Raw genomic sequence first — 27,650 nt, 5'->3', positions numbered from 1 at the left:
TTTAGGGTCCTTTGAATCGCAGGATTGAGAAAACGTAGGAATATGAAAAACGTAGTATTTTGATAGGAATGTAAGTGTAAAACAGAGGATTGCAAAACACAGGAAAAATATAGGAATAACCGTTTGATTGAACCACAGGAAAAGACAGGAATTGGATGAGAGAGATAGACTCAAAGAAAAGTTAGCAAGAGGTTGAAGCTATTGCTAAATTTCCTCCAAAATCTCTATAGGATTGTCTATTCCATAGGAATTTTAAAGGATTGGATATAATTCAATCATTTGTTTCAAAAGGCTTCATAGGAAATTTTCCTATAAGATTGAAATCCTCTAAAATTCCTATATTTTTCCTTCAAATCAAAGGGGCTCTTACATTGTGAAACGGAGGGAGTAATATACTTCAGTATATAATCGTCGCTCGCCCCTTAATTAGACCACGAAATCGATCTTATACCTCATCACCACGTGTGAAGTCGCGATTATACATTTTTTGGACGAGTAGTACGTTTTCAAAGTCGGCGGTAGTCGTAGCAAGCAAAAGGAACCAAAACCAAAAACTGTCGTCCGTCAAAGGTGTCGCGTTTTCAGAGGCTCGCACTGTGCAAAAGGCGGTCGGTTTCTCGTGCACACACGCGGCCGGTGCGCGCGCCGCGACTCGCGAGCAAAACCACCGGTGAGGGCGCGCGCGCGCGCGCATCCAGTCTCTCGAGTCTCCATCTGATCGCCCCGGCCGCTGCTGGCTTTGGCTCTCCTGGTCTCTGGACGGAGATGTGGCCGGATCGGAGGAGCTTTGACATGCACAACCCGCGCCCGGCGAAAGAGAGAGAGAGGAGCGAAAGCGACGGCGGCGCGCGGCACCGACGTGCGTGCGTCACGGTGGTCGCGTACGTCTCGATCTGTCGAGATGAGCGGCCGTGCGCGCGGCGGCAACCGGCTCGTGCACCGCGCGGGGAGCGGAGAGGGAGAGGCGGATCGGTCGTGCAACCAGCGGGGGGGTCCAAACCGAACGTTCGTTAAATGGGCCTCCTGGGGTTTTCCCAAATCTGGCCAGCAGCAGGACGGCAGCTTTGCAGCGCCTTTTTCTGATGCGGAATCAGGTCTGATGCGCACAGCACACTGATGACCGATGAACGGTCTGGTGATTTGGTCTGGGCGGTGCGCCGGTGCCACGGTGCTTTGCTTTTGTCAGGATGGGGTAGAGAAAGGTGTTCTAGAGGATTAGACCAAGGTTAAAAATGGAGAAATTAAACCAGCTAAGTAGCTCCCAGTGGATACATGCAGGTAAGTCGTTGTTTTAGGTGATGTTTTACATTGGGTTCAGTCAAATTAAAAAAAAAGGGGGGGGGGTATAATGACTGCAAAAACATATAGATAGGAAGTGTAAAAACGATATTAGTAGATGCATGATGAAAAGTACTTTCATCTACTACTTATACCCTCCATAGCACGTTGTATATATACCTTACAAAGCGTCTCATTACAGGTATAAACATTTTACTTTTGCACATCGTATGTGCTTGCGTATTGGATAAAACGAGACGCATTTGATACCCCTTGATATATTATAGCATGTTCCTGCGTTTACTCTAGCACTACCTATACTTGATATATTGAATAAGCAATGAATCACACATGTAGATTGGAACTGTATCCATATCTCATGACAATTACAAACAATATATTTTCATATACATATCCTTGAAAGGCTGAAAGCTGTGTTTGAAACAAACATGATGCTTTTCCATTTTCTATATGAATTGGATGCATATTTGAAACATTCTACAAAGCTACAATATCATTGACTACCAAACCTAGACGACATATATACCGACGAAGAGGAAATCTCAGTGCAATAAAAGTATTGCCACGAGGGGGAGAATTTCTTGCTGTTACCCCTACGCTACAACAAATTTGTCAAGCTTGGAGTGAAGTCATGCAAAACGCCGACAGGCTGCAAAGACCTACTACTAGTAGTTTGATAGTGCCAGTGTGTACGCCCCCAATCTTCTGATGAATGCAGTCAAAACCGCGATGCGAGCGACACGCAGACCAGGAAACAAAGCGGTATTCGGTCTGAACTCTACCACAGTAAACAACCGGAAGTCAGCTCGGACAATCGATGTCACAGGTACAAGGATACAAGCAAGCAATTCCCAGTCAACTAGTATGAAGTATGAACGGATGAGAGGGCGGCAGTTTCACGGTTGACCCAGAGAATGTCAATACCAAATGTAACGGGTAGGCTTGACCAATTATCTACGATAATAGTGGTCAACGAGACTTAGCATGGTGCAAAAACCGAGACAATTATTCAGCACGCAAGATGACGTAGAAAAAAGTTTTAAAAAATGAAAAGGAGAGAGCAGGGGAGGTCAAGAATCCTTTTTTTGCCGGGCAACGAAAGATTAGCCCACCAAATTTCATTAAGATATGAAGGGAAGAGATTAAGAATCTTACCTACAGTAGTCTTCAAGCTTAGCTTGTCGTGCATCTTCACCGGTTCCCTGTATGAATTTCTGGCAGGACAGAAAGTTGTTTCCTTTAACCATCCATACCAAATTATTTCACATTTTTAAAAGCATCGATACCAAGTTACTCCACGCTTTTCTTTAAGCATGCAAAGATGGACCAGTACAATATGGCTCAGCTTGATCATTCTCTGGTCTCTCACCAGATTGCTCAGATAGCCTTGTCACCATTTGTACCGTAGATCCGTAGATGATTGCGTCGATGTACACATTCATGTAGGCTATAGCACACTGCACAGTACATAAAACGGCGATCAATTAGGGGAGTTTCCAAGTCCAAATTTTCATGTGCATGGTGGTCCATGGTAATCAAGTAGCAAAGCAGATGGGATAACCGGCCAAAGTGCTTTTGGGCACTGGTTTATAAGCACGCCAAACATGCAACGCCATTGCCCTGACTCTAACATCTCAACTGCTCTGCTAAACCAAAGTAGATACGTAGATTCCCAGTCCAGTAAAGCAAGGATAATAATCGGAGAAAAAGACCTGACGGTCTATTACTACACTGGACCTAAACTTTTAGTGCCTTACAAACTTCTTTGACTTAAAAAGCGGCCAAAACACCGGCAGAGTGATTTGAGCATCTTTGAATGGTTGAAGTGATTTGAATGGACTCCAACGACAGGAACGTCATGCCAAGAGCATTTGTGAATTAGAGAACCGAGTGAAGGAAAAAAACATGGGTAAAGATACATTGACAGAACTACAGTTCATCGATCTATTGATGTTTGTTCCAGCCTATCTGTGGTTACAATTATTAAAGAATTGCTGCCTTCACAAGCACATATTGGTCCAAAGCTGAGCCTTTTCTTTTGTTTCCCCTGTATAGGTAATGTTTGTACAGTTTTACTACTGCTCTATTCAATGAAATTGATATATCCTAGTGCCGGTTTATTCCCAGAAAAAAAAAAGAAAAAAAAATCTTGGTCCAAACAATAATTGTTATAATTTGCTTCCCAGGCCTGAACAGGTTCGAAACAATAACAATGAAGCAATGAGAAGGCCCATACCTTTATTCTTGCAGATAGTATGTTTGAAAGATCTCTAGATGGCATTACGAGTACATGCAATGGTCCTCAGCACCAGCACTGAAATAAGAGCCAGAGTAAAAATCAGGAAATCTACATAGCTCAAACTCAAAACAAACTACAGAGATTATTGCAATTACCGGTTGTCATATTAATTGCCAACCACATTGTGTGCGATATCGTCTATTATCAGCCAGGCAGCGCATGAAATACATTAGGTTTACTGCATGAGATGACCACATGATGGACCAATTAATCATGGGGTGGTACATTATGTCTCCCATGTTAAAAATGCAATGCATGTGTCTATGTTCAAAAAGATTACCCCTGATTGTAAAATAAAGGTCATGTCAACATTCAAACCAGTGCCTTGCAATTTGCAAATAGCTCATTACAAGCTGGAGAATATAGAGCTAGAAGTAGAACTAACAGGCCAGGACATGTAAACCTAAACCAGAGTGGTGCCTCAACAGCTGAGATTGCTCTAGCTCAGTGGCCTCTTCCTCCAGCAGCACATGCAAACATAAACAATTAGAATAAACATAAAAAAAAAGTAATACATTCAAAGTTTAGATACAGAATGCTTTCTGACTGATTTACATCTATAAAAGGATGTTAAAAACACATAAGGTGAACCTGTGGTGGTTTCATAAAAGCTAAGGATACAAAAATGATGCACAAGAAAAACACATTATTACAGGGTACATTCTTAAGCCTGTAAAGCTTAACGTTCTTCGCAGCTTTAAAAAAACAAGCTGTAGACCTAGAAATCTGCCCAACTGAAAAATAACTCTTACATTTCATAAACAAACGTACATGCAGATATAGAGTGTGTTAAACCTAATTCGATGGAGTATCAAGCTTTAGGTTTTCAACTGTAGTTAAAAACAAGCTGTATACCTGGTAGGCTTGTAATCTGCACAGCAGATACAGAAGTCAATCATCAACAGAAAGAAACTTAAATGTAGAAACTATAATGGCTACATCAAGAAGCGTCGGAGCTGAAAAGTACATATATAAACATGCATTAATATCATTATCACAAGTTGTTTAGTCCAGAGGAAGACCAGAGCACCAGACACAATGAGTCAGCCAAAGATCTCAAGCTAATAAAGGTGAAGAATAACAGGATACCTAGGAGATTTGATCATCCATATCATGAGGAACAACACAGATGAAAAAAGGCGACCAAAATCCCCAGAGTTTTGTGGTTGTTCATGGCTTCCAGTGACTGAATCTATGTAGGATGGAATAAAATTGCTAGACAGCTAAATCTAGCCCAACAAGGTTGGACTCTTTTTTCCATGTAGGCAATCCAACCCATCGACTCTGAGATATAAAGCAATTTGAAACTAGGAATGCAAAGTGGACACACTAACAATATGAAAACTGTATTAATTAAGTGACATAACATAATCAGCTAGGTACACATCAGCTGTCATTATCCTAGACCAAACTTTGAATCACAAGGGAGGTTATCATAAAACCATGAACCCTCAAAGTTCTAGTATTTGATAGATGTATAAAAAATGAGTTATGAACATCTTACAAAAATAAGCATTGCCATTTAGAAGAACCTCCAACTAGACAACATTTATTCACAATATATGCTTTGTGTTACAAATAAAATTGGACTAATTCCTCAACTGCTCTGATAGGCATAGAATATATTTATATGGGGGAATATCCAGTGAAAACCATCAAATAAGTGAAAACCCGTGAAAACCGCATCTAAAAGTTTTGTAAATTCATGAAAAAATTACTAGAGATAGGTATAGGCATGAAATACATTCATACCAAATCTCATGTTCAAACTCAACTTCATTTGAGAGAAACAAAAAAGACAAATTTGAGGTGAATAGTAACATAACACTATTCACCCGAAATTTGTCTTTTTTGTTTCTCTCAAATGAAGTTGAGTTTAAACATGAGATTTGGTATGAATGTATTTCATGCCTATACCTATCTCTAGTAATTTTTTCATTAATTTACAAAACTTTTAGATGTGGTTTTCACGGGTTTTCACTTATTTGATGGTTTTCACCGGATATGTCCCCTATTTATATATAAATAACCATGTCCCTTAGCAAAACAGATTAAACAGCTATGAACAACCCTATTTTAGCAAAGCTATTAGAATGGTTCATAGCAGCAGGCAGCCATGCACACAGCATTCCAGTCTCTTGATTTCCGTGTCACACATATCATCTCAGCTTAAATCCTAGGACAATTTTCCACCAAAAGGAAGCGAAGAAATTATTCTAAAGTAGGGTCTACACACTAGGCATTCCCATGCCTACACACCATATTTTTACAAAGTATGTTGTTCTGTGGTTAGAAAGTAAAAACCAAGTCATATTTACAATCCAACATGATGACATTTGTAACCATACAGTTATCCTTAGAAAATTGCTACTAAGACCAACCAACAGTGACAGATATTTGAGCACATCTTCAGATAAATAACTAAAGCAAATGGAGAACTAATCTTTAGTCTACAATACAACTGAAGCAATGGTAACTAAACATATCAACAAAACTGAAGCAATGTGTAAGTGCTAACCTACTCCATCACTAATTCACTATGACATAAATGAAGTCAAAAGAACAAGCAAGCCCTTGACCTCAACATGAATCAAGAAGCGTGGATATTTTGATCTAACAACAGAGCTTCACTCTTGATCAAGCTGTTAACAAGAACATCTCTAGAGCACAACTTGATTAGCAATTCTCTTGCCTCATTCAAATAGCCCTCGTATGCCAGACCTTCAATGAGTATGACGTAAGTCAAGTCATCAGGCATGCAACCACTAGACACCATATAAGCCATGATATCAATAGCAAACTCTGTTTTGCCATTTCTACAAAGTCCTAGGAGGATTGCATTGTAGAGCACAGTGTGAGGTGATATGCCTGAATCCTGCAGTTTGCGAACAGTCTGAATTGCTTCCTCAATTGTATCATCATCATTCAGACACTCAGCTAATAACTGATAAATTTTATCTGGGTTGAATCCTTTGTGGCCCATTTCATTGAATAACTCAAGGGCTTGATCCAGCTTAGTAGCCTTGGCAAGCCCACTTATTATTGTACTGTAAGTGATCGAATTCGGAGTACAACCTTTGTCAGGCATTTGCTTAAATACTTCAATAGCATCGACCATCAACCCTTTTTGACACAAGAAACCAATCAGTGTGTTGAATGTCACATTATCTGGGAGGCAACCATTTTGGGTCATGTTATCCATTAGCTCTTCAGCATCCACCCATCGCGCTGCACTACACAACCCCTTCAATAGAGTGTTGTAGGTGACAATATCAGGTTTACAACCATAAGATTTCATCTTGCTTAGCAACCCCATAGCACCATCCACATTCCTTTGCTCGCAGAGGCCGTTGATGATGGCATTATAGGTGACAATATTTGCCGTGCACCCATGCTTTGACATTTTCTCTAGAAGCTGGATTGCCTGCTGGAGCAGTCCTTTCCGACACAATGAATAAATGACCACATTGAACGTTGCTTCATTCGGGGGACAATTCTCTCGGAGCATCTCTGTTACAAGCTCATCGGCATCTCCCCACCTCTCGGCACTGCAGAGGCCCTTCAAGACAGTGTTGTAGTTGACAGTACTCGGCTTGCAACCATGAGAGGGCAAGTTTCTCAATAACTCGAGGGCGTCATCCACATCACCTTCTCCGCACATACCATCCATGAGGACATTATACGTCACGTTGTTCGGCGTGCACCCCTCGGCGCGCATCAGGTCGATCAACTCCATGGCCTGCCGGTACCCCCTCCCCTTGCACGTCGCCTCGAGGAGGATGTTGTAGGTGACGACGTCGGGGGCGCACCCGCGGCAGAGCATATCGTCGAGCACCGAGAGCGCGTCCCTGACCTGGCCACGCTCGCAGAGCGTGTGGATGAGCGGGTTGTAGGTGTACGCGTTGGGCTGCACGGGCATGCCCCCCACGACGCGCCGCGCGTCCCCGAGCCGCCCCGCGCGGCAGTACCCGTCGGTGAGGGCGCCGTACGCGACGACGGTGGCGGCCGGCCCGCAGGCCCCGACGACGCGCTCGGCGTCGTCGGGGCGGCCGCGGCGGCAGAGGTCGCGGACGAGCCTGTTGGCGAGCGCCGCGTCGGGCGGGCGCGGGGAGGACTCGACGAGGCGGAGCGCCGCGTCGAGGTCCCCGCGGTGGACGAGCGCGCTGAGGCGGCGGTCGGACCCGAGGAGGCGTCGCGGCGCCTGCTGCTGCTGCCGCGTGGTGGGGCTCTCGAGCCTCGGGGTCGGCGGGGGCTTGGCGCCGGAGCTGCGGAGGCGCGGCGGGAGCCACCCGCCGGCGGCGGTGGGTTGGCGCGGGTGGTGGGGGTGGCCAGAGGAGGAGGAGGAGGAGGAGGAGGGGAGGAGGGTGCAGAGGGTGGGAGGCGACGGCGACGAAGGCATCGTGTTTGGATTGCGGGTGCGGCGCTCGCTCGAGGTCGAGGCAGAGGCGAGCGATGGGCCGCGCGGGTGTGGCCGCGTCGGCGCGTCGTTTGGTGCTCGTCATCCTATACAGTCCACTGGAGTCGTGGAATTGGAGAGACTCGGAAGCCAAAACGGCGTAGAGAGGGAAACATGTCACCTATTAAAATTCGTAGTGAAGTGCTATGAAAAATATTTTATCCAATTTTAAGCTTTATTTTGAAATAGGGAGAGTATCAATCATATAATAATTTTTCATCAGGTTATATTCTACTACCTATCACGACCAGCATCATGAGTATAATATCAGATTACATATGTGTTATGTTATTTAGGAGAAAAATGTTTAAAGTAACTTAAAAGGATATATAGGGATAGAAAGAAGATAGGGTTAATTAGATTCATTCCGTTAAAAATTTACCGGTTTTTAATTATACCATTACTATTTGCGTATTTGTAACGATGCCATTGATACTTGTTTGTAATCTTAGTGACGCCACCTTGCCGTCGCGTCACGGCTGCTGCTGACGCCGCTCTCCGCCGTGTCGCTGCTAGTGCTGCCGCCGTTGTTGCTCGCTGCTGTTGCTGCTGATGCCGCCACGTCGCCGCTATTGCTGTCGCCGCCGCCGCTCCGTGTCGCTGCTGCTCTCGCCGGCGCCGCTCTACCACGTCCTTCGCAGCACGACGATGGCCCAGTCTGCTTGGATCGGGAGGAGCATGTCACAGCGGAGTCCACCGCCCTGCGGTGGTGCTCGAACGCTGCAACAGCTGTCGTCCACCCTGTCCTTCAGCACCCCCTTCCACCGCCCCCGCGTTGGGACCCCGCTTGATGCAAATGCAATGGTGTTGTGGTGAAGAAGATGAACAGTATGGAGAGAGAGGAGAGGAGCAAGGGAGAAGATTGGGACAATTCTGTCAAAAAAAAAGAAAATGCAATTAAGGGGTAAGCAGTGGCATATACCCAATAACCATGAAGTTATAATGGCATGGTTACAATAGTTGAATACCAATGATATATTTCAAAACCGGCAAACTTTTATAGTGTGGCAATGTTTGGCAAGCAACTAAACAGCCCCTTCGCAATTATTTAGGTCTAGACCAGCCAACTCTCTTTACTATTTAGGGTGTGTTTAGTTCACACCAAAATTGAAAGTTTGGTTAAAATTAGAACGATGTGACGGAAAAGTTAGAAGTTTGTGTGTGTAGGAAAGTTTTGAGGTGATCGAAAAGTTGAAAGTTTGAAGAAAAAATTTGGATATAAACTCGGCCCTATGTCTACCCTTTATGAAGGATAAAGATATGGCATACTCCTATGTACCGAAACACTGACAATACTTATGGATGCTAACAAAATTATTTGGAGGTAATTAAAAGAATAAAGTTATCCTATCAAAAATAAAACTTTGATAATAGTGAAATATTGCCAAACTGCAATTCACTCTACTCAATTTTTTTTTCTGCCTTTTACCATCTCTTTAATACTCGCCACTCCCCCTGTACTCCCACCTTTCGGTCTTCTTATTTAGTTCCAAACTTTTTCTTTAAACTTTTAATTTTTTCAACATATCAAAACTTTTTTACACGTAAACTTTCAACTTTTTTAACACATCGTTCCAGTTTCTTCCAAAAGAATTTTGACGTGCAAACACACCCGAACGAGCGAACGAGGCGGCGCCGCGGCGCTTCTTCTTCCTCTTCCTCGATAACAAACGCAGCCAACCTCCGCTGGAGCCCGCCCGACCTCCGCCTCTCCTACCTTCTCCGGCACAGGAACCGACCGCCAGCCGTCGACCGGTCGGAGGGCTCCGCCTCGTCCAGATCTGGCCGCTGCTTCCCTCGGCGGCTCGTCGGATCCTGCTGAATCTCGCGTCGGCGTCGGCGTCAGCGGAGGGAACTCAGGAGGGGATCGGTGCTTCGCGTATTGGGGGGGCCTCGATGGTCTCCCTCCCCAACGCCGCTCCGACCGTCTCCTCCCCGCGTGGCCCGACGAGGCTCGCGGGCATGGCCGACGAAGGGACGAGTGCTCTCGCCGGGGCATGACCGACGCCGGCGTTGGACGGGAAACCTCCGAGCTTGCGAATTCGATGCACAGGCTCGGTGAAGAACGGGTTCGACAGGAACTCCACCGGCTGGTTGCCTGGTTGCCGTCCCGGCCTCAACCAAACCAAGCCTAGCCTAGCCTAGCCTGACGCGAGTTCCTCTCGCATTCGGGTACGGCACAGCGTCTTTCTCGTTGTTATCTCCAAATAAATTGCAAAGAATCGCCAGTCCTAGAATCTAGGTTTTACCCTTACTGTTTGCTTGTTTATTATTGAAGAAGAAGAGGGGGTGGGGTTCACTGGAGGAAGTTCATTGGAGTTTATTGGGGGTAAGGAGAACAGCCTTCCAGCATCTCGCGTTTCCAGGATGCTGTCCAGTGAGCTTCCGCAGGTTTGGTTCCCTCGTCTATATCGCCTCTCTCCTACTATTTGCGTGTTCTATTCACTCCGAGCATTAATGCGCAGTCCGATCGATGGTACAAAGCAAATGTGTAGTAATTCATATCATGCAAAGTCACACTGTGATTGCCTTATGCTTCATCACTGATATTTAACGCAAACTATGGTCACAAATCGACTCCTTTTTGCCGTAGGATTGCTGCATCTTAGATTTTCTCTCTGATTCACAGCGATGAGGACTGCAGCAACAATCCTGCTCACATAGAATCTGCAAACGACTTGATTACACCTTACATTTGTAGAGAACACCTTACTGTCTGCAGTTCTACATAATTCTTAAAGATTCACTAATATCAGAAACTTTATACCATGCACGAATCTGACCACCCATACTCTGCATCCAAATCTCTGAATGATCATGGTCCACCTCTCTGTGCACATGGAGGGATCATGTCCTATCTCTATGTGTACATGGAGGGTTTAGTGAGTAATTAATTAGTCTATTCATATTCCCCCCCCCCCCCCCCCAAATTATCATCTCAATACCAACTTTCTTTTTTTATTGAGAACAGATTAAATTTCCATTGACCTGGCTTAGGAAGAAAGCCTAACAGCAGACAGTCTTTACACAGAAAGAAAAAGAAAGACACATCCACATGGTGGTAACAACATAAACTGCATTAATCCAAAATTGTATCTTAGATTTTCGCTGTAAGATTCCCATATCTTAGATTTTCCATGTCAACTCACGGCAATGAGAACTGTAGTAACAATCCTGCTTACATATGCCCAGAAATAACAGAATTACATCTACCTTCGTACAAAAACAATCCTTTCTGCACTTCTACCAAACTACAAGATCCACTAATAACAGAATTACATCTTACATTCATAAAAAAAGCAATCCTTTCTGCACTTGTACCAAACTACAAGATCCACTAATAACAGAATTACATCTTACATTCGTAAAAAAGCAATCCTTTCTGCACTTGTACCAAACTACAAGATCCATTAATAGCAGCAACCTTAACCCATGCAAAAATGTAACCACCTATTCTACATCCAAATCTCTGCATGCTCATGTTCCTCCTCTCTTGCACATGTCAAGGGCGAATGGGTTATTGATTAATTGGAGTGGAAATACGCCAACCTGTGATTACACTGGAAAAATAACAGAGAACAGCCTATAGTCACGCTTTTGCATAATGTCAAAATGGAAAACATTTATTTTACAAAGAAACCCGTGCCAACCTGATTTTATTGCATTTAGTTATTTTATGTTCTTCACTTATTCTGATTATTAAATATTGTAATGTCATTTTATTTTTATTTTAGGAGCTGCATTTTATTAATTTTGTACTTAAAATGGGGAAGTATCTAATGTGCAAAAGGACAACACCGAAACCTACCCATGGTAAAGAAATAAGTGAGAAAGGGAAGTCAAATCTTCAATTTGAAGACCTCCCGGCAGTATCTTCTCTTCCCCATTTTGTGTTCATATTGAATTATGTACTGGATTTCTTAACTTGAAGGTATGTTGTTCTTTCAATTCAGGATTTGATATGCACAATTTTATCAAAATTGCCTCAGAAAGAGGCAATAAGGACTAGTGTTTTATCAAGTAAGTGGAGATCCATGTGGACGCTTCGCTCAAAAATATCTCTTGATGGTGGAGCAGTGTGTGGTAGTCGCAGGCGTGGTCAAAATAAATATTGTCAGAGATTCATTAATAATGTTGAAAAAGTTCTACAGAATTATCAAGGAAAGATGGTGGAAGCATTTGGAATTAAGTTTGAATTTGACAGCATTCTAGTTGATAATCTGAATAAGTGGGTTAGTTTTGCTGTGTCAGCGAGGACAAAACATCTATCTTTTGATTTAGTGCCTATTAGATTTGCTCGTTGTGACGATCGGTTCATATTTCCATTTGAACTTTTAGACAGTGGAAGCATTTGCCGTCTACAACATCTTCAATTTAGCTTTATCTCTTTGCAACCACCTTCCTGGTTCGGAGGTTTCCCAAACCTAAGGAAGCTTGAGCTTAATTTGGTGCATGTTACAAGAAAGGAACTTGAGAACATGTTGTGCAACTGTTGCTGTCTTGAGTGGTTGAGCATGGTCAGATGCCATCTGAAGGATGACCTTAGGGTAGATCGTCCGATGTCCCATTTAGCCTACCTGCTTATTAGTTGCTGTGTCATAACCAAGATAGAGCTCCACGCTACAAAACTCTCTACCTTTATATATGAGGGTGAATTTGTTCCAATTGTCCTCAATCATACGTCAAAGCTGGTCAATGCACACATTTTCATTTTTGACGCCATTTTTCACCATGTTGTTGCTTCCCTTTTCCATGGCCTTCCAAATGTCCACAAGCTGACATTATGTATTCCTGATCTACAACTGGAGGTTTTCCCTTTCAACAACTGTGAACTAAAAATTCAGTTTTCCTAGCACTGTTTGGAGAATGATATTTGTTTTTTTTTTAATCTTTCAGAATCTATGGTCGTTAGATAACTCACTGAAGTTTTCCTGTCTCAAACACATACAATTGTTTGCGCACATATTATCTCATGGTTCCGACAAAATTCTGTACTTAGCTTATGTCATGAGGGCTGCACCCTTCGTTGAAAAGGTGGAAGTGCATGTAAGTACTCTTCTCATTTTGTCTTTGCTACTCAGTATTTGATAGCTCTCTTGTTTATGTATTTACTGAAGCTCTTCATGCATAAAAAGGATTAGCGAAACATGTTGTGTCGAAACAGTGTAAGATTGACCATGGGTATTGTTTTAAATATATACTTAGTTTGGTGAAAGTATCATTGCAAATCAAAACTTTTTGTGGGCCTATACCTATTTGTGCACTAGGTACTGTAGCATGTGTGGTATTGTTCAAGTGTCTTTCATATTCTCAGTAATACATGGGACCTAGTACTTTATAACCTTAGTAGAGGAAAGATGGTGAGATGTGGAATAAATAAGAGCACCAATATCAGTTTGTGATACTTAATTCTCAGTCTCAACGTTAGAAAATACTATTGAATGTGCCATGATTGTGTTTGTTAGTTTACATTTAAGTTGGGTAAATTTGTTAGTTAGTTTTATATTTACATGGTAGAGCATTGCAATAATTGTTGGCAAGCTGTAGTAAAGTGATTTCAGTCTCTGTTTACATCTTTTTACCTATGGAACAGAACCAAACATCACAACAAAACATATTTTGGTTATTAGAGGTAGTACACAACATAACATATTAATGGATCATTGATGTTCTAACAGGGCTTCCTAATTGATTGTATCTAGTTACATAGTCAAGCTAGAAATCTGTCATTCAATGAACTAAGGTGTTCTCAAACAGTCCTTTTGTTTGCAAATATCCTATTTCTTTGATGTGTTCAATCTAGTCTATCAAAATATATTCATATATTTAATGAAATGCTACACATACTTCCAGTAAAGTAAATATTTGGGAAACATGTTTTAGTTACTTCCATATGTGGTTTAGACTTTTAGTTATGTTATGGCCCCTCAGTGCCAGACGTTCTTTCAATGTTTTTGTCTTTATTGTTAACAGTGAAATTTGTACTTTTTGAGCTGAAGTTTGTTAACCTGATATTTTTGAACTTTTTGCAGTTTGCTAGCGGTCATAGCCTATGGTTTGCACAAGAAGGCCCCCTTAGACATGAACTTGGGCACGATGAATACAAATATCTGAAGAACCTTTGTGTTACAGGATTCAAAGGGGCTAGAGGACAACTTGAGTTTCTTTTACATGTTGTGGAAAATGCAACTGCACTAGACGTTATAACTGTGGATACAACTGAAAGAATGTTGGAAAGTGACATTAAGAACGACTATCTCTGCAGTATTGCTCGTCAGACTATCGAACTTCATATCCGCGAGGCACTCCCACCGAAGGCGAAGCTCTTTGTTCTTTAGGCTCTGCCAAAAAGTCTTTAAGCATGCATTTAGCGGAATGTAGTGGTGTGCTCCCCCCCACCCTCGATCCGTATGATGTGCCCGGCTATTCAAATGCATGTCTAGGTGAAGATGTGAGGATTGGGACAGGGGATTTCTAGATTTTTGTGTGTGTGTGTGTGTGTAAATTCTACTGAAAGGGGATAAAGTTCGATTGTTCTGTCGCAGTTTCGGTTTCTGGATATATCTGATGCTGTCTTTGTGGTTATAATGCCTAATAGCAGAAAACCTGTCTTCTGACAAACTTGAAAAGGTTGTATATACGACTGTTTCAGTTGTACAATCCAGTTTTCTATTTCCAGTTCTATTTGGGAATTCTACTATCATGTATGTGTACTACTGAATTCAGCAATAGTAGGTAAAAACAAATGAACTGCAGTATATGTCTTGGACTACCTTGTCAGTTTTTTCTTAATCGTGTAACGTTGACCAATAACCATGTATGCATGTCGACATGCCAATAAATGTTCTACCAGTGTAGACAGTTCACAAGATCAAATTCTAAATTTCTAATCATTTTAAGGCTGCACATATTGTTGATAATATGGATCACACGATTTTACTTTGTGTTTCTTGTTAGTTTTGTTGAAAATTGGAATATACCTAAGAGATGTATCTTTATAAATAGGATAGATTCACATTCTATTTTTCTGGAATAATGTATCTTTATAAATAGAACTTTTCCTGCAAAGAACCTATGAATATTGCCCACCTGCAAAAACTAGGATGTCTCGATGCTTTATCCTCTCTGATTCCTGTTAAACACATGGGAGATTAAGGAAACTCCAACTTTCATTTCATTTGTCCCAACTCCAACTTTCATTTCATGTGTCCCAACTCCCGAACTTTGAACATGAGATCATGTCCTTCCAATGTCCAGTATATGACAATATTATCATAACTGTGCTCACCTTTCATGGTGCAAATGTTTGCGCTGGCATGGATAAGGTAAATTGACTCAAGTACAGAACGGGTATATCATCATATATCATCGTTTTGTAGAGCAACATATTACAACGGTTTTTCACAGGATTACTTACTATTGATGCCTATGCTCACTTTAGAATACCAAGTTGAGAAGAGCAACATAACAGATAAATCTGTTACAAGAAAAACTCTAACAGGCTGTCAATGAAAAATGCTAAGCTTAAGGTGAAATAGATTGGAGATTCAAAAGTTCTGGCATCGATTAGATTCAAAAGGTTTAACTCAAAAAAGACTTTGCCTAACAGACTCTGCAGCACCAGAAGCATTCAGACAGCAAGGTACAGAAATGAGGGTGGGGGTGGGGGTGTGTCCTTCACCATCTACAGGACATCCACTCGCTGCTGTCTTTCCCGCTCTCCCTCATGTCTTTCAACCGTCATGAGCACAAACAAACTTCAAGGTCCCTGACGAGCTTCGACTGGTTCAGTGCTGAAGCAAAGTACTGGTAATCACCATCTCGCCGGGCAGGTCACATCCTTCCTTCTCTGCACATAGTGATGTGATTTGATTCAATGTTGTGGACGTGGAGGAGTAGCACAGAAATCAGATGTGAACGCACAGAGAAACAAACAGAGATGAGTGGGAAACTTACAGAAACAAACTGAGTCGGCATTTGGGAGAGCACATGGTGAAGCCAGCCAGCACAGCGCAATATCCTGTAGATGATGAACAGACATGCGTACCGACGAACTCTGCATTATTTTAACACTTCACAGTTAGCACCAATTCAGCAGCAATATATTTATAAAACATCAAATGCTGCATAATAAACTTACAGGCAGAAGGCTTCTGTTGGCCTTGGGCGCCAACATCAGCTGCGCCCTTGTTTTTTCCTTTCTCAGCCGCAGCCAGTATAGCACATACGGCGGATACAGGCAGCTCAGGCAAATTTCTGGCAGCTTGTATGGCCTCGTACTGCCCTAGCTTCACCTTGACGACATCTCCTGTCAAGAACTTGTCAGCTTTCTCGACCTGGAATAGCCTGCGGATTGCGCCGACCTCGTCAAGGGTCAGGGCTGGACAAACGTCCACCTCGACGACGTCCTTGTTGATCTTCCAGTTGCTGATGAAGTCCTTGGCGTCCTCCACTGACTTGAGGAGGATCTTGAGAGGTTGCTCCTGGCTGCGTGCATCCAGGAGCGCCAAGAGACCAGGCGTGTCGTTGAGCATACTGGCCGCAGTGCATGCCACCCCCACGCGCCGTACTACCTCGCCGCCGCTGCCCAGGGCCATGCCGAGGTGGAGGAGCGTGCAGCCCACCCCGCGGGAGACGGTGGTGGTCCTGTCGATGACCACTGGCACGGGTCCATTCCTCTCAGAGAACTGGACTTGTCCGATGTGGAGAAGAAAGGTTCCGTAGCGGTTGCAGGTTCCTTCCCACTGCTTGAGCATCTCCCCCAGGTTGTTCAGGTTGCTACCCCTGTCGCCGATGAAGGTCACGATCCTGTCGATGGTCCCGCTGACACCTTGTTCAGCTGGCTTGTCCTCATTAGCAGCATCCTCGCTACTGCTAGCAGACGCCTCCTGGTCGATGCTGTTGGCCTCCCTCTCCCCTTGTCAGTATCTGAAACACACGCACAGAAAAAGGAGAAGCACAAGTAAGGAAAAAGGCTGGATACTGTCGACGAAAAAAAAAATCGAACACACCGGCCTAGGAAATCTGCTTAACTCCTGTGCAGGTCCAAAGATTGATGAAATGCGGGCGTGCCAGTCAGTTTGATCCTGCAACTGACAAGATATGCAAATAGTAGATCAAAACAGCCAATCGGCTGATAAGCCGATGGAGTAGTTCCAGCCGATAGCCGATAATAGCCGATGTCGATACCAGCCGATAGCGATAGGGTTTAAGCAATCGGCTATATGTCAAATGTAGATAATGATATAAAGGCAATCGGCATGATGATGATATAATATAGCAATATAATCCAGTAGAAACCAATCGGCTAACAATATGATATAGTAGAACAAGTATTGATCCGAAGGTTAAAGCACCCATCGGCTGGAGGTCCGATGTCATGAAATTCACAAGATTAGATTAAACAATGAAACCTTTGTTGTCATCGGCTAAATCCAACTTATATGTATATGCAATCCTTATGAGCCGATGCAACGTCCAGATAACTCACCGGCTGAAACCCCGATGATAACCCTTATTGGCAATCAAGAAGCAGGCTAGAGATTATGGTTCTAAGCACGACTTAGTAGATCAAACTTAACTGATGCAGCACTAAGTATGAAAAGAAACATAATACCTAGACAATCAAGCCGTTGACTGAGTTTTCAGGGTGGTAGATGTTTAAGCTAATCTAATCTAGCAACGCGATTTAGCCGATACCGGCAGAAACCCTAAAACGAGAAGCAGCCGATATAGCTAAATTGACATGCTAAGACTAGATTAACAGAGACATATGATAAATAGGTAGGCAAATATATCATCCAAACCAGAGCAATCCAAGAGGTCGAATGTACTGATGCAGCCTTGAACGACGCCGACGTAGACGATACAATTGCCTGGACCGGCGAAATATTGGATTTATCCCTTCGCCGGAGATCGAAGACGATGCAGCCCTGCGTCGGGTGCCAAGTCCCACCGGAACGTAAAAACAAAAATAGAAGTAAAAATAGTGGCGATGCGCCGAATTATATTGATCGTGAAGATAGTTTACAATGACCTCGAGTGTACATATTTATACCCATGGGTTGATACAAGTCCTTGTCGGACAAGAAAGAAACCCTCCTAAAGATAAAAGGAAAAGATAAAATCCTTATAGGACACTAAACACACTTTCCTAAAGATAAAAGGAAACTAACAAACTATTCCTAATTAATAGATAAACTAACATGCCGCATCCTCTTTAAACTCAGTCACTTAGGGATAAGCTTCCTTTAGTAGATTGATTTCCTTAACCGAATATAGCAAAAATCCGACTATTGGCGACTTGATAACTCCCATCGGCCGATTCCGAGATGATGCAGCCGATAATGATTCTAAGCCGATGACATCTTTGCCGATTATCAAATTTCACTGTTAATACATCTTTTGAAGGATTAATAACACGATCATGATCTCTAGAAACAAATAAACAGACCAAACGATTTGAATAAATAACTAGTAACACAATCATGATCTCTGGAAACAAATAAACAGACCAAGCGAAGAAGCTGCAATTCTTCCTCCAAAAAATGAAATGAACATGAAAGACAAGTGCGGTGCGTCACAAAAAACACAACGCTTAGTAGAATCACCAGGTTTACCACACAGCAACGCTCGCTTAGTGGAATCGCCGCACAAACCAAACATGGAGACAACACAACTACTGAACGAACGATATAAGCGGGCAATTCCTCCCAAAAACATGTATGACGTTGCCCGATTGTCAGATCTACACCCTAAACGAACACAAAAACGAAAAGAAACTATCAATGCTAGGACACAGCCACGATAGATCCGGAATGGGAACTCAAAACTGCTTGAACAAAGAACCACGATCAGGACGCAACAAGTTTCAAACGCACACGCTTCGAGCCTTCGAGACGCAGCCACTGCGAGATAAAACGCACACGCGCAGGAAGAGTACACGAACAGAAACCAGGAAAATTAGATGAACAGAAACGCCCTCACGAACCTGAGACTCCTCTTGCTCTCTCGTGATACTGTGGAAAAAGGGAGGAGAAATGGAGGGGAGATTTCTGATTCGGCGCCTGATCCGGCTTCCCCCCCCTGTGCTGCTTATATAGGCCTCGCGTCCCGGAGGATGCGGGGAGAGGTGATCTGCACCTACCGCTAAAGTAGTATCAGCCACTGACATGCGGGCCCAGGTCCACATGTCAGTGACTGGCCTCGCGTCCTGGAGGATGCGGGAAGAGGGTGATCTGGCCCGCATGTCCGTGGTTGTTACTGCAACAGCGGCTGCGTAGAGAATCCCGCTGGTCTAGCAAAAGTCGGGAGGGATAGAGAAGCGTGGAATTGCACGGGCAGTCTTGCGGCGTGGATGTAACCGGCAAAAGGGGCGTGACAAGGACGATCAATGCAGTAAACGAAATAGTTACAGCGGTTTCTCGTAATCCAGTCAGTTGAAACTTCAAAGCGGAAATACCCATCCACTACTTTCATACGGAGTATTAGAAACTGTATGAAAATCGAGCACTGAAGAAAAATCGAAGTGACAAGCTCTGCTGTGCCCCCAAAATTAAGCCTACATGGCTACAGTTCACAAAATAAGGCATATGGTCTGTGTCTAAATGAAGATAGCTTTGCTGAAGGGAAATGGTGTCCTACAAAACTCTTGCGAGACCACTTCAGTTTCAGCATCTTGAAGCTACAAGATCTCTTGCTCTCGCCTCACTTTACATTCACGAGTTCCACATCAAACACGAGGGTTGAGTTCTGCGGTATTGGCCCCATTCTTTTGTTTCCATACCTACAAAGGGTGTTGAACAAATCAGATTTCAGTAAACCCCACCTTTTATGGTCAAGGTTGTAGAAAACCACATTATGGCTTGTGGCACAAAACCTCAGTTATTATGGTTCTGAAGTTTCACAAAACCCCACCCCTATACATGTTTGAGTGAACATTTACTTAACATTTTAAAATAAAGTCTACATGAAAATTTTAATTGTTGATTTCATGACTAAGGTTATTGGTTTTATCTTCACTACTTTAAAATACAATGTTTCAGATATGATAAAATTAATTATGATTTGAACAAGTGTGGGGTTTTATGAAACACTTAAACCATAAAACTTGTGGTTATGTGCCACAAGTCATAATACATGTGGTTTTCTACAACTTTGACCATAAAAGATGGGGTTTTCTGAAATTTACTCGTTTTTTTTTTCTGAATGAAAATTGAGAAACTGTTGATTGCAAAAGCAATGTGATGGTGTATCTTACCCCATTGATGGTGGGATCGTGAGCCTCCTTTTGTCCCCAACACGCATACCTACAAAACACACAAGATCACACATGAGAATCAGCCGTTGGCCTTTAGTGGCCTTCGAATACACCTGCAGCACTACTCAACAATTATGTGTTGGATTACAAAGATGCAAGGTCATATACCATTGATGCCTATATCCCAGCCCTTAATGACCTCCCCAATACCTGCAGCCAAAGGGACATTACAATCAGTTTGACACTAAACTGTGAGGACAAAGATAAAACATCCGCAGGAGGGTAAGAAAGTTACCGAGTCTAAAATCAAATGCCCTTCGACCAACCGTAGAGTCAAAAATTGTGCCATTCTTTAGCTTGCCAATGTATTTAACAGAAACCTGGAGAAGGATACAGTGACCAGTAAGAGTATGTAATATATCTATAACCAGAGAACAAAAAGCGATCAAATAGGTTATAACCATGAAATTCGTGCAGATAGACTGTAGTCACATTAAGCAATTGAAAGTTGAGTATGTCGAAGTTGGTACTACTTGAAGCAACATTGATAGGATACATTAATAAATAGAAGCTTGAAGGGGAATCTTGATTTTGTACTCTGTTGGAGATGTTTACCTTTTTCCCAGGAGAGGCTTTTTTACCATCTGGTTTGCCCATTTCTATCTCCTCAATTATCATACCATTGCCAAAAGTGCGTGTTTGGAGCGGCTGCTTCTTGCTCTCTGACCCCGTAAGATCTGTATTTGATGTCTGGTTTCCTTTAGCATTCTTCTCCTGTGTTTTTGGTGTCTGGTTCTCACTTTCATTCTTCTCCTGTGTCTTCTTTTTCTTGTTCTTTTTCTTTTTGCTAGCCTCCTGTGCAGTGTCTTCCTCAGCATCAGTGTGGCTGGAAGAAGTCATCAAAAGAGTTCGTTAAAACAACAAAGAGGTGACTTGCAACAAATACATGGATAGGAAAAACATCATTTGGCCCTTAAGATACTTACATATGTTTTGTCTTATCGGTATTCTGATGAGCACCAGCTTCTGCTTCTGAGGTATTTTTGTTCTTGTTTTTCTTTTGTTTTGCATCAACAAGATCAGCTGGAGAATCTTCCTGTTTGATCTCCTTTTCCACACCGCCCACAGCAGTCTTTTTGGCCTTGGCCTTTTTATTTTTCTTTGACACTCCATCATTTTCATCCTTTACTTCCCTGAAAAATATTTTACAGAACATTACAAAATGTTACTATGCCTAGCCAGACAAATCAGGTGGTGCAGAAGAGGAGGTACCCTGAAGGGTCATGATGGTCGCCAACAGCACTGCTTTTCCTTTTCCTATCTTCAGTGCTCATCTTGTTGTTTAGGTTGCCTTTTTTCTTAGAACTACCATCAGTTCTTTTCTTTGATTCAGAAAATGATACAGGAAAGCCATCTTCATCTTCGCTTTCCAAAGATTCAGCAGGTGGAGTCCTAACAACAAGCTGCAGTTTAGAATCATCACCATTTTCGCTGGTTTGCTTCTTGTTTGATCCCTTTTGTGCTCCACCAGCAGCAGGCTTGTCATCCTCTTGAATTTCCTCAATAACAACTGCAAAATTTCATCAGAAGTCAGGAAGACTCATAAATTGGTGTTAGCTGAAGCCTAGAGTATTCAGAATTTCCTATAATGTAATCTTAATGCCAACAAAGAAATTAAATACTAAGAAACAGTAGTTCTATTTCATGGGATGGGAAATAAGACCATAACATTCACTTTGGCTAATCCTGCATGAGCACAAAACTACTTCACTGTGGTGCCCCTTGACACACATACAGTATCGCAGTCCACAAAGAGAAATGCTCGCAAGTGGAAACTAAAAAACCATATCCTAATGAATGTTCTTCTTGGTTGAATAAGCAACAGATGTAACTAATGCTACATATGGATATCATTAAGAAATAGTAGTGGGGAGCTTCAAGCCTTGGCATCTTTCACAACATGCAAATAGGCATATAATCATCTTACTCTGGGCATCTTATGCATCAAAATATGGAAACAGGTAACTTTGTCAACAGACACAGGCCAAATACAATTCCGCAGCTGTATGTTTATTGTTACTCTAGTACCATATGGTGTAATATTTGTAAGATGTACCAACTGAATAGCTCATGATAAAAGCATGGATCTCACATACATGAACCATAATGCAAAGCTTAAGAATTAATAACGATTTAAACCATCACCTGAACTTTTGCCTCTACGCTGATTGTATATCATCTCTGAGTCATCATCCTCTGAGTCATACTCTGAATCATCATCTTCACCATCTAAATATCGTGTGGCCCCAATGTCAGTACCCACTATTCAGCAGCATATCTAAATGTCTTGCAAAAGGGAATAAAATATCAAATCATAACCTGAGTTTCCAGGAGATAATGGGATGAGAACAGTGCCATCATCAGCGCCACTGTCATCATCATCAGTATCCAGAAAAGCATCATCATCTGAGCCTTGCAGAGAGTCACTACCAGTATCACTGTCATCTATCTCCTCCCCATACACATCACTGACAAATACCTTAAGGAAAAAAAAACAAAATGCAGCACAACAATTCCAAACAGCGACTAACACCCTACGGACGATCAACTAGAATCAAATAATAGCATGTCACGATAATGCGCGCACAAAGGATACCCAATGTAGTATCCAGCGAGGTGGACGCTCCTCGGCCCGAGCACCGAGAACGTGACGTGCTTCTCCTCGAACTCGAGCTCCAGGTGGCAAGTCTCCGACTGCCCCGGCACCAGGGCACACAGGAACACGGGATCCTTGTTCTTCACAGTGCACTGTAACTGCACCACGTTCTTCTTCCCACCGCCGCCCTTCTCCACCTTCCCAGCCTCCCCTCCAAGCGTCGCCTGCGATTCCCCATCCATCACAACGTCAAACAACAATGGAGCACGCACACGCGCACAACACAACAGTATAAACATCTCACGCCATTAACACGGAGCGCATCGAAACGGCGAAAGCGCGAGGAATCGGGAGGGGAAGCGAACCTGGGTGAGGCGCAGGCGGCCGAGGCGCGGGATGTGGGTGTGGGTGTAGGGCTTCCCGGGCTTCACCTCCGCGCCTGCGAGCGGGTAACCGAACAAGCAAGCGATTAGACTGCAAACCGAAAACGAGGAGAGAAGCGCCGCCGCGGCGGCGGCGGCGGCAGCGGCCATGGCGATCGAGCAGATTACCCCAAAACGACGACATGGTCGCTGCTCGACGGATGCGTCCCGGCGCGTGCCTCGGCTGGGGGGAGGCGGCGTGGAGGGGATTCGAATAAGGATTTGGAGCGTGTGGAACTCTGGGTTGGAGAAGAAGAGGAGGCGTCGCACCGCGTCGCGGCGAGAAACCCTAAAAATGGGGGGTTTAGCGATGCGGCGGAGCGAACGGAAAAATGGGACGCAACAAGGCCTGATAAACGTGCGGTTTCCCCTCTTTTCTGGGCCTTCGGCAATTGGGCCTGGAATGGAAGAAACAAAAGGAATAAGTCCACCTTGACTACCTTAAAATTGTTCCGAATCTAATCCATAACCCTAAACCGCAAAACCGGATATCTCGACCCCCAAACTATTGAAAACCGGTGTAATTTGACTCTCTTGGTGGTTTTGGAGGGTGGTTTCGCTGACGTGACGGTGTTGACCTAGTTTGTGGGGTTGACGTGACGCTTATGTGGCATTTGAAACAAAAATATATACGTCGGGCCCGTTTGTCATCCTCTCTCTTTCTTCTTCCTCCCCTTTTCCTCCCTTCTCTCTTTCTTTCTTTCTCTCTCTTCCCTTCAGCCGGTGGCGGGGAGCTTGGACTGGAACGACGGCGAGCGGGAACCAGAGTGGTGGCGGCCGGCGGGATCTACAGCGGCGGCGACAGCAAAAGCAGCAGCAGCAGTGGTCCACATATCAGTGACTCAACTGCACATGAGGATCACTTTCCGAACCAAACACCCCTCCGGCCTCACTGGCGTAACACGCTACACCAATACGCCATCACGTGTAGCCGTTCGACCTCCCGCCGCCGTCCGGTGGTCGATGCCAGCGGTGTCCCGTAACCCCGTCGCATCCCGCGTCCACACCCCCACCGAACTCCCCCCGAACAAACCCAAAAAAAAAAACAGCGAAGTGAGGAGCACGACCACACGCGTCCAGCTTTTCGCTCGCACCAGCTCACCACCTCAAGCTCACCTCACGAGCTAGCTAAACTAGCCTTCGCCTTCGCCCTCCTCCCTCCGCCTCCATTCCCATCACCCCCAGCCAAATCCGCCTCGCTTCCATCCACCCACCCCACACCTCTATGCCGCCTCCCCTCCCATGGCGCCAACCGCTCGCCCCTCCCCGAGGCCACCCCCACGAGCCGCGACCTTGACGACCACCCTCCTGCTGCTACTCCTCTCCTCCCTCGCCGTCGCCGCAGCCCAATCGCCGCCTCCTCCACCGCCGCCGCCGCCGCCGCCTCCCCCGCCACCTCCGCCATCTCCCCCTCCGCCGTCGCCGTCACCGTCACCGCCTCCGCCTCCTCCTCCTCCTCCGCCGCCGCCGCCGCCGTCACCGCCGCCGCCATCCCGCGCGCTGCCGCAGGAGCGCGCGTCGAAGAAGCACCCCGTCCCCCCGCCGCCTTCCTCCCGCCCGCGCCACCGCCACCCGCCCCCGCCCCGCCCGCGGCGGCTCAACTTCGGGGAGAAGCTCGGGATCGCCTTCGCCGGCGTGGCCGTCGCGGCGCAGGTGGTCTTCGCCACCTTCCTCGCGCTCCGCGCGTGGCAGCTGCGGCGGCTCGACCGGGCCGAGGTGTCCTCGTCCACGCCCCTCACCTGACCTGAAGCCAGCCAGCTCGCCGGCCCGGCCGGCCGCCGCCATGCTCGCCGCGTCGCGTTCGTCCGCGTCAGGTCCGTGGTTTTTTTTTTTCTGGAACTATCCGTGATCTGATGCCATTGCTGCAAACTAAACTGTAAAGAAATCAACGAGGACGTAGTAGCTCCACTCCACAGACTACGTCTTCCCCGATTCCGTTGTAGAAGCCATTCTTTCGTTCACAGACACAGATCGAGCATACAAGAGCGCGTCGCTGCTGCACCGTGTACAATCCGCTTCTGCATTGTGCAGACTCTAGTAGGGAGGCAATGTGATCTACTGAGAGATGTAGTGTTCTTCTTTGTTACTGCCACTATGTGGTCCATATTTCAGAGATGGTGCTTGTGTTGCGATTAATTGCGATTGCTTGCGGGAGAGTACTGAAGATTATCTCGTTCAATGGATCTCATGAATGTACAAACAGAGGGATATATCAATTATTGTAGCGATGTGATCTGGGCTCTTTAAAATTTTCACCTGTGGTACCACTTGCTACAATCAATATAGGTCCATGTGGAATGATTGACCCAACCCTGGCCCCTTGTTATTCGAACGATCCTGCACTTTCTGTTTTATGTTTATTTTTGGATTTGCAATGTCCTACTCCAGGCCAATGCACAAATTACTCCTGTCATGATAAAATGTTGTAACTGGTAAATTATCTCGCGCGAACGTAGATATTAGCAAGTTTCAGGTGTCACGAAATGATGTAGACGATGTTGTTGATATGTGTGTTGGCACTCAACACCAGAGATGTTCAGAAGATGGAAACCTCTATTTGCTCTTTCAGTTTTTGTTTTGAAACCAGAATGTTGTGGTGTCCTACATACTGAATTCCTTGACATGGATTTACTGCATGCCTGCATTTGTTATTTTTTACTTCTCAATTTGGATCATGCTAAGGGCATGTTCAACGAGATATTACTGCAAAAAGGGGAAGCTCCATGTTTCAACAAGATAAAATGCCCTTGTGACATTGTCATTATAAAATGCCCTTCTCTGTATGATACGTCAATTTCTAGGAAGGTAAAAACAGCAAATACTCCATGACTAACCAGATTTACTTGTTTATTTCATTAAGACCTATGTGTATGTCTTTTGTGTCTGTTTGGTAGTGTGTTAAATCCATCTTCACTTTTGATGCTGTTTCCTCCATGACTCACCAGATGTTCATGACATCTTAAAAAGGTACTCCTGCTTTCCTTGTTAGTTGTTACCTTTTGCGAAATGCCAAGCATTTTTTGTATCAATAACAAATAACAAAAATATAACTACAAGAAAGAGTTTTTGCATACACTACTGAGCTAAGGTTTTGATATTTGAGTATTTGACTATACACATTCTAAAAGCATTGCCAATTTGATAATTGTGGAAGTATTATGATGCATGAAAGGTCAACAGTCTTCTAATGTGCGCGTCGACAGATAAGCAAAACATCTCTTGCTTGTTGATCACAGATAGGGAGGGTCAGATGGTTTTTGAATATGAAATCGTACAGGAATCATTGGGCTTGCATGTGAGAGCCAGATAGTCAGTAATAGTATATGCCTCGGATTGCATCTTGGACAACTCGACAAGTCTGATCTTCCTGTACTAGTCCTTACTCAGATCCCTAAACTCAGATTCACTTGGCAATGAAAATGCATGCCGACCTTGAAGGAGCAATCGCTGGAGGCTTCTTGAATTCTGTTATTCTTGGCTAGTTGGTGTATCTTTCATAGATTTGACTTCGATCTCTTGAGTTTGTTGAATAAAGATCGGTGTTGCCTTATCTGGTTACTACTTTAGTTAAGCTTATAGCCTGGACATTCCATGGGCAGCCCATTTTGTAGCTAGGTGTCACTTATGATAGTAGTTGGCTTAATTTATCATGTAAGTGAACATTGACCGACAATTCCATTAGACATGCCAATCAGCTTCAGTTTCATTGTTGATCTGAATAGCCGAATCACTGGTGGAGAAACCATCTTTGGTCGGTTGGCCAAATTCCACAATAGTCCCAGTTCTAATAAAAACCGGGACTAAAAAGCATCTTTAGTCCCGGTTGAAAAGTTGAGGTGTACTTTTTTATCTTTAATCCCGGTTGGTAACACCAACCGGTACCAACCGGGACTAAAGATCATTTTTAGTCACGGTTCAAAAAGTTGTCGGGTTCCAGACAGATCCCCATTATTTTTACTCCCGGTTGGTATAAATAACCGGGACTAAAAATAGATCTTTAGTCCCGGTTGTTTATACCAACCGGGAGCAAAGACTATCCCGAGAGCCGCGCGCGATCTCCTCTCGATCTCCTCCCCTCTCATTAATATCTCCTTCACCCCCTCTTCCTCTCCCCTTCATCCCCTTCCTCTCCACTTCCCCTCGATCTGGAGCGGCGGCCGGCCGGGCGGTAGCGGCGGCACCAGGCAGGAGCGGCGGCGCCCGACGCGAGCGGCGGCGGTGGCCGGGCGGGCGGGCGCGGCGGCAAGCCGGGCGGGAGC

At 44.3% G+C, this 27,650-nt stretch overlaps 5 protein-coding genes and 2 long non-coding RNA genes across 10 annotated transcripts; 2 read left to right on the top strand and 5 right to left on the bottom strand.

Moving 5' to 3' along the window:
- Positions 1-1,632: 1,632 nt before the first annotated feature.
- LOC107280682 (uncharacterized) lies at positions 1,633-3,819 on the bottom strand. The gene is made up of 4 exons (XR_001545229.3): positions 3,694-3,819; positions 3,536-3,613; positions 2,455-2,756; positions 1,633-2,077 (listed from the first exon to the last, which is right to left on the bottom strand). It is a non-coding gene; the product is annotated as an uncharacterized lncRNA (long non-coding RNA).
- A 282-nt stretch (positions 3,820-4,101) lies between these two features.
- Positions 4,102-8,076, bottom strand: LOC136356382 (pentatricopeptide repeat-containing protein At1g09900-like). The gene is made up of 2 exons (XM_066310159.1): positions 6,178-8,076; positions 4,102-4,469 (listed from the first exon to the last, which is right to left on the bottom strand). The coding sequence occupies exon 1, from the start codon at positions 7,995-7,997 to the stop codon at positions 6,189-6,191; it is 1,809 nt and encodes a 602-aa protein (XP_066166256.1). The 5' UTR covers positions 7,998-8,076; the 3' UTR covers positions 4,102-4,469; positions 6,178-6,188.
- Positions 8,077-9,691: 1,615 nt separating this feature from the next.
- On the top strand, positions 9,692-14,738 carry LOC4335970 (F-box/FBD/LRR-repeat protein At1g13570). Of its 3 annotated transcripts, none has more exons than XM_066309530.1 (6): positions 9,692-10,226; positions 10,336-10,445; positions 11,789-11,867; positions 12,008-12,862; positions 12,951-13,100; positions 14,087-14,738. In XM_066309530.1, exons 3-6 carry the CDS (start codon positions 11,865-11,867, stop codon positions 14,390-14,392), a joined length of 1,314 nt encoding a protein of 437 aa, XP_066165627.1. In that variant the 5' UTR covers positions 9,692-10,226; positions 10,336-10,445; positions 11,789-11,864; the 3' UTR covers positions 14,393-14,738. The 3 variants fall into 3 exon arrangements, 2 of the variants coding, with proteins under 2 accessions (XP_066165627.1, XP_066165626.1); XM_066309529.1 differs by having other exon boundaries at positions 10,333-10,445; XR_010740730.1 differs by lacking the exons at positions 12,008-12,862; positions 12,951-13,100; positions 14,087-14,738 and having other exon boundaries at positions 10,333-10,445; positions 11,789-12,002.
- A 656-nt stretch (positions 14,739-15,394) lies between these two features.
- On the bottom strand, positions 15,395-17,901 carry LOC4335969 (uncharacterized). Of its 2 annotated transcripts, none has more exons than XM_066309626.1 (4): positions 17,088-17,901; positions 16,195-16,982; positions 16,011-16,110; positions 15,395-15,903 (listed from the first exon to the last, which is right to left on the bottom strand). In XM_066309626.1, coding segments are annotated over exons 2-3 (618 nt in total). In that variant the 5' UTR covers positions 16,811-16,982; positions 17,088-17,901; the 3' UTR covers positions 15,395-15,903; positions 16,011-16,108. The 2 variants fall into 2 exon arrangements, with proteins under 2 accessions (XP_066165723.1, XP_066165722.1); XM_066309625.1 differs by having other exon boundaries at positions 17,066-17,272.
- Positions 17,902-18,030: 129 nt separating this feature from the next.
- On the bottom strand, positions 18,031-19,122 carry LOC136356112 (uncharacterized). The gene is made up of 2 exons (XR_010740812.1): positions 19,045-19,122; positions 18,031-18,443 (listed from the first exon to the last, which is right to left on the bottom strand). It is a non-coding gene; the product is annotated as an uncharacterized lncRNA (long non-coding RNA).
- A 309-nt stretch (positions 19,123-19,431) lies between these two features.
- Positions 19,432-23,717, bottom strand: LOC4335968 (peptidyl-prolyl cis-trans isomerase FKBP53). Its single transcript, XM_015777910.3, has 12 exons — positions 23,521-23,717; positions 23,335-23,408; positions 22,970-23,193; positions 22,693-22,841; positions 22,519-22,602; positions 21,586-21,883; positions 21,300-21,506; positions 20,929-21,199; positions 20,609-20,693; positions 20,482-20,523; positions 20,314-20,362; positions 19,432-19,839 (listed from the first exon to the last, which is right to left on the bottom strand). The coding sequence occupies exons 1-12, from the start codon at positions 23,534-23,536 to the stop codon at positions 19,761-19,763; spliced, it is 1,578 nt and encodes a 525-aa protein (XP_015633396.1). The 5' UTR covers positions 23,537-23,717; the 3' UTR covers positions 19,432-19,760.
- A 742-nt stretch (positions 23,718-24,459) lies between these two features.
- LOC107278557 (vegetative cell wall protein gp1) lies at positions 24,460-25,701 on the top strand. Its single transcript, XM_015778895.3, has one exon. It carries the CDS (start codon positions 24,634-24,636, stop codon positions 25,132-25,134), a length of 501 nt encoding a protein of 166 aa, XP_015634381.1. The 5' UTR covers positions 24,460-24,633; the 3' UTR covers positions 25,135-25,701.
- Positions 25,702-27,650: the final 1,949 nt, after the last annotated feature.

Source organism: Oryza sativa, chromosome 4, assembly GCF_034140825.1.
Source record: "Oryza sativa Japonica Group chromosome 4, ASM3414082v1".
In the NCBI taxonomy this organism is placed as follows: Eukaryota; Viridiplantae; Streptophyta; class Magnoliopsida; order Poales; family Poaceae; genus Oryza; species Oryza sativa.
The sequence above is the reverse complement of the archived record's forward strand: the minus strand, read 5'-3'. Positions and strand labels throughout refer to the sequence as shown.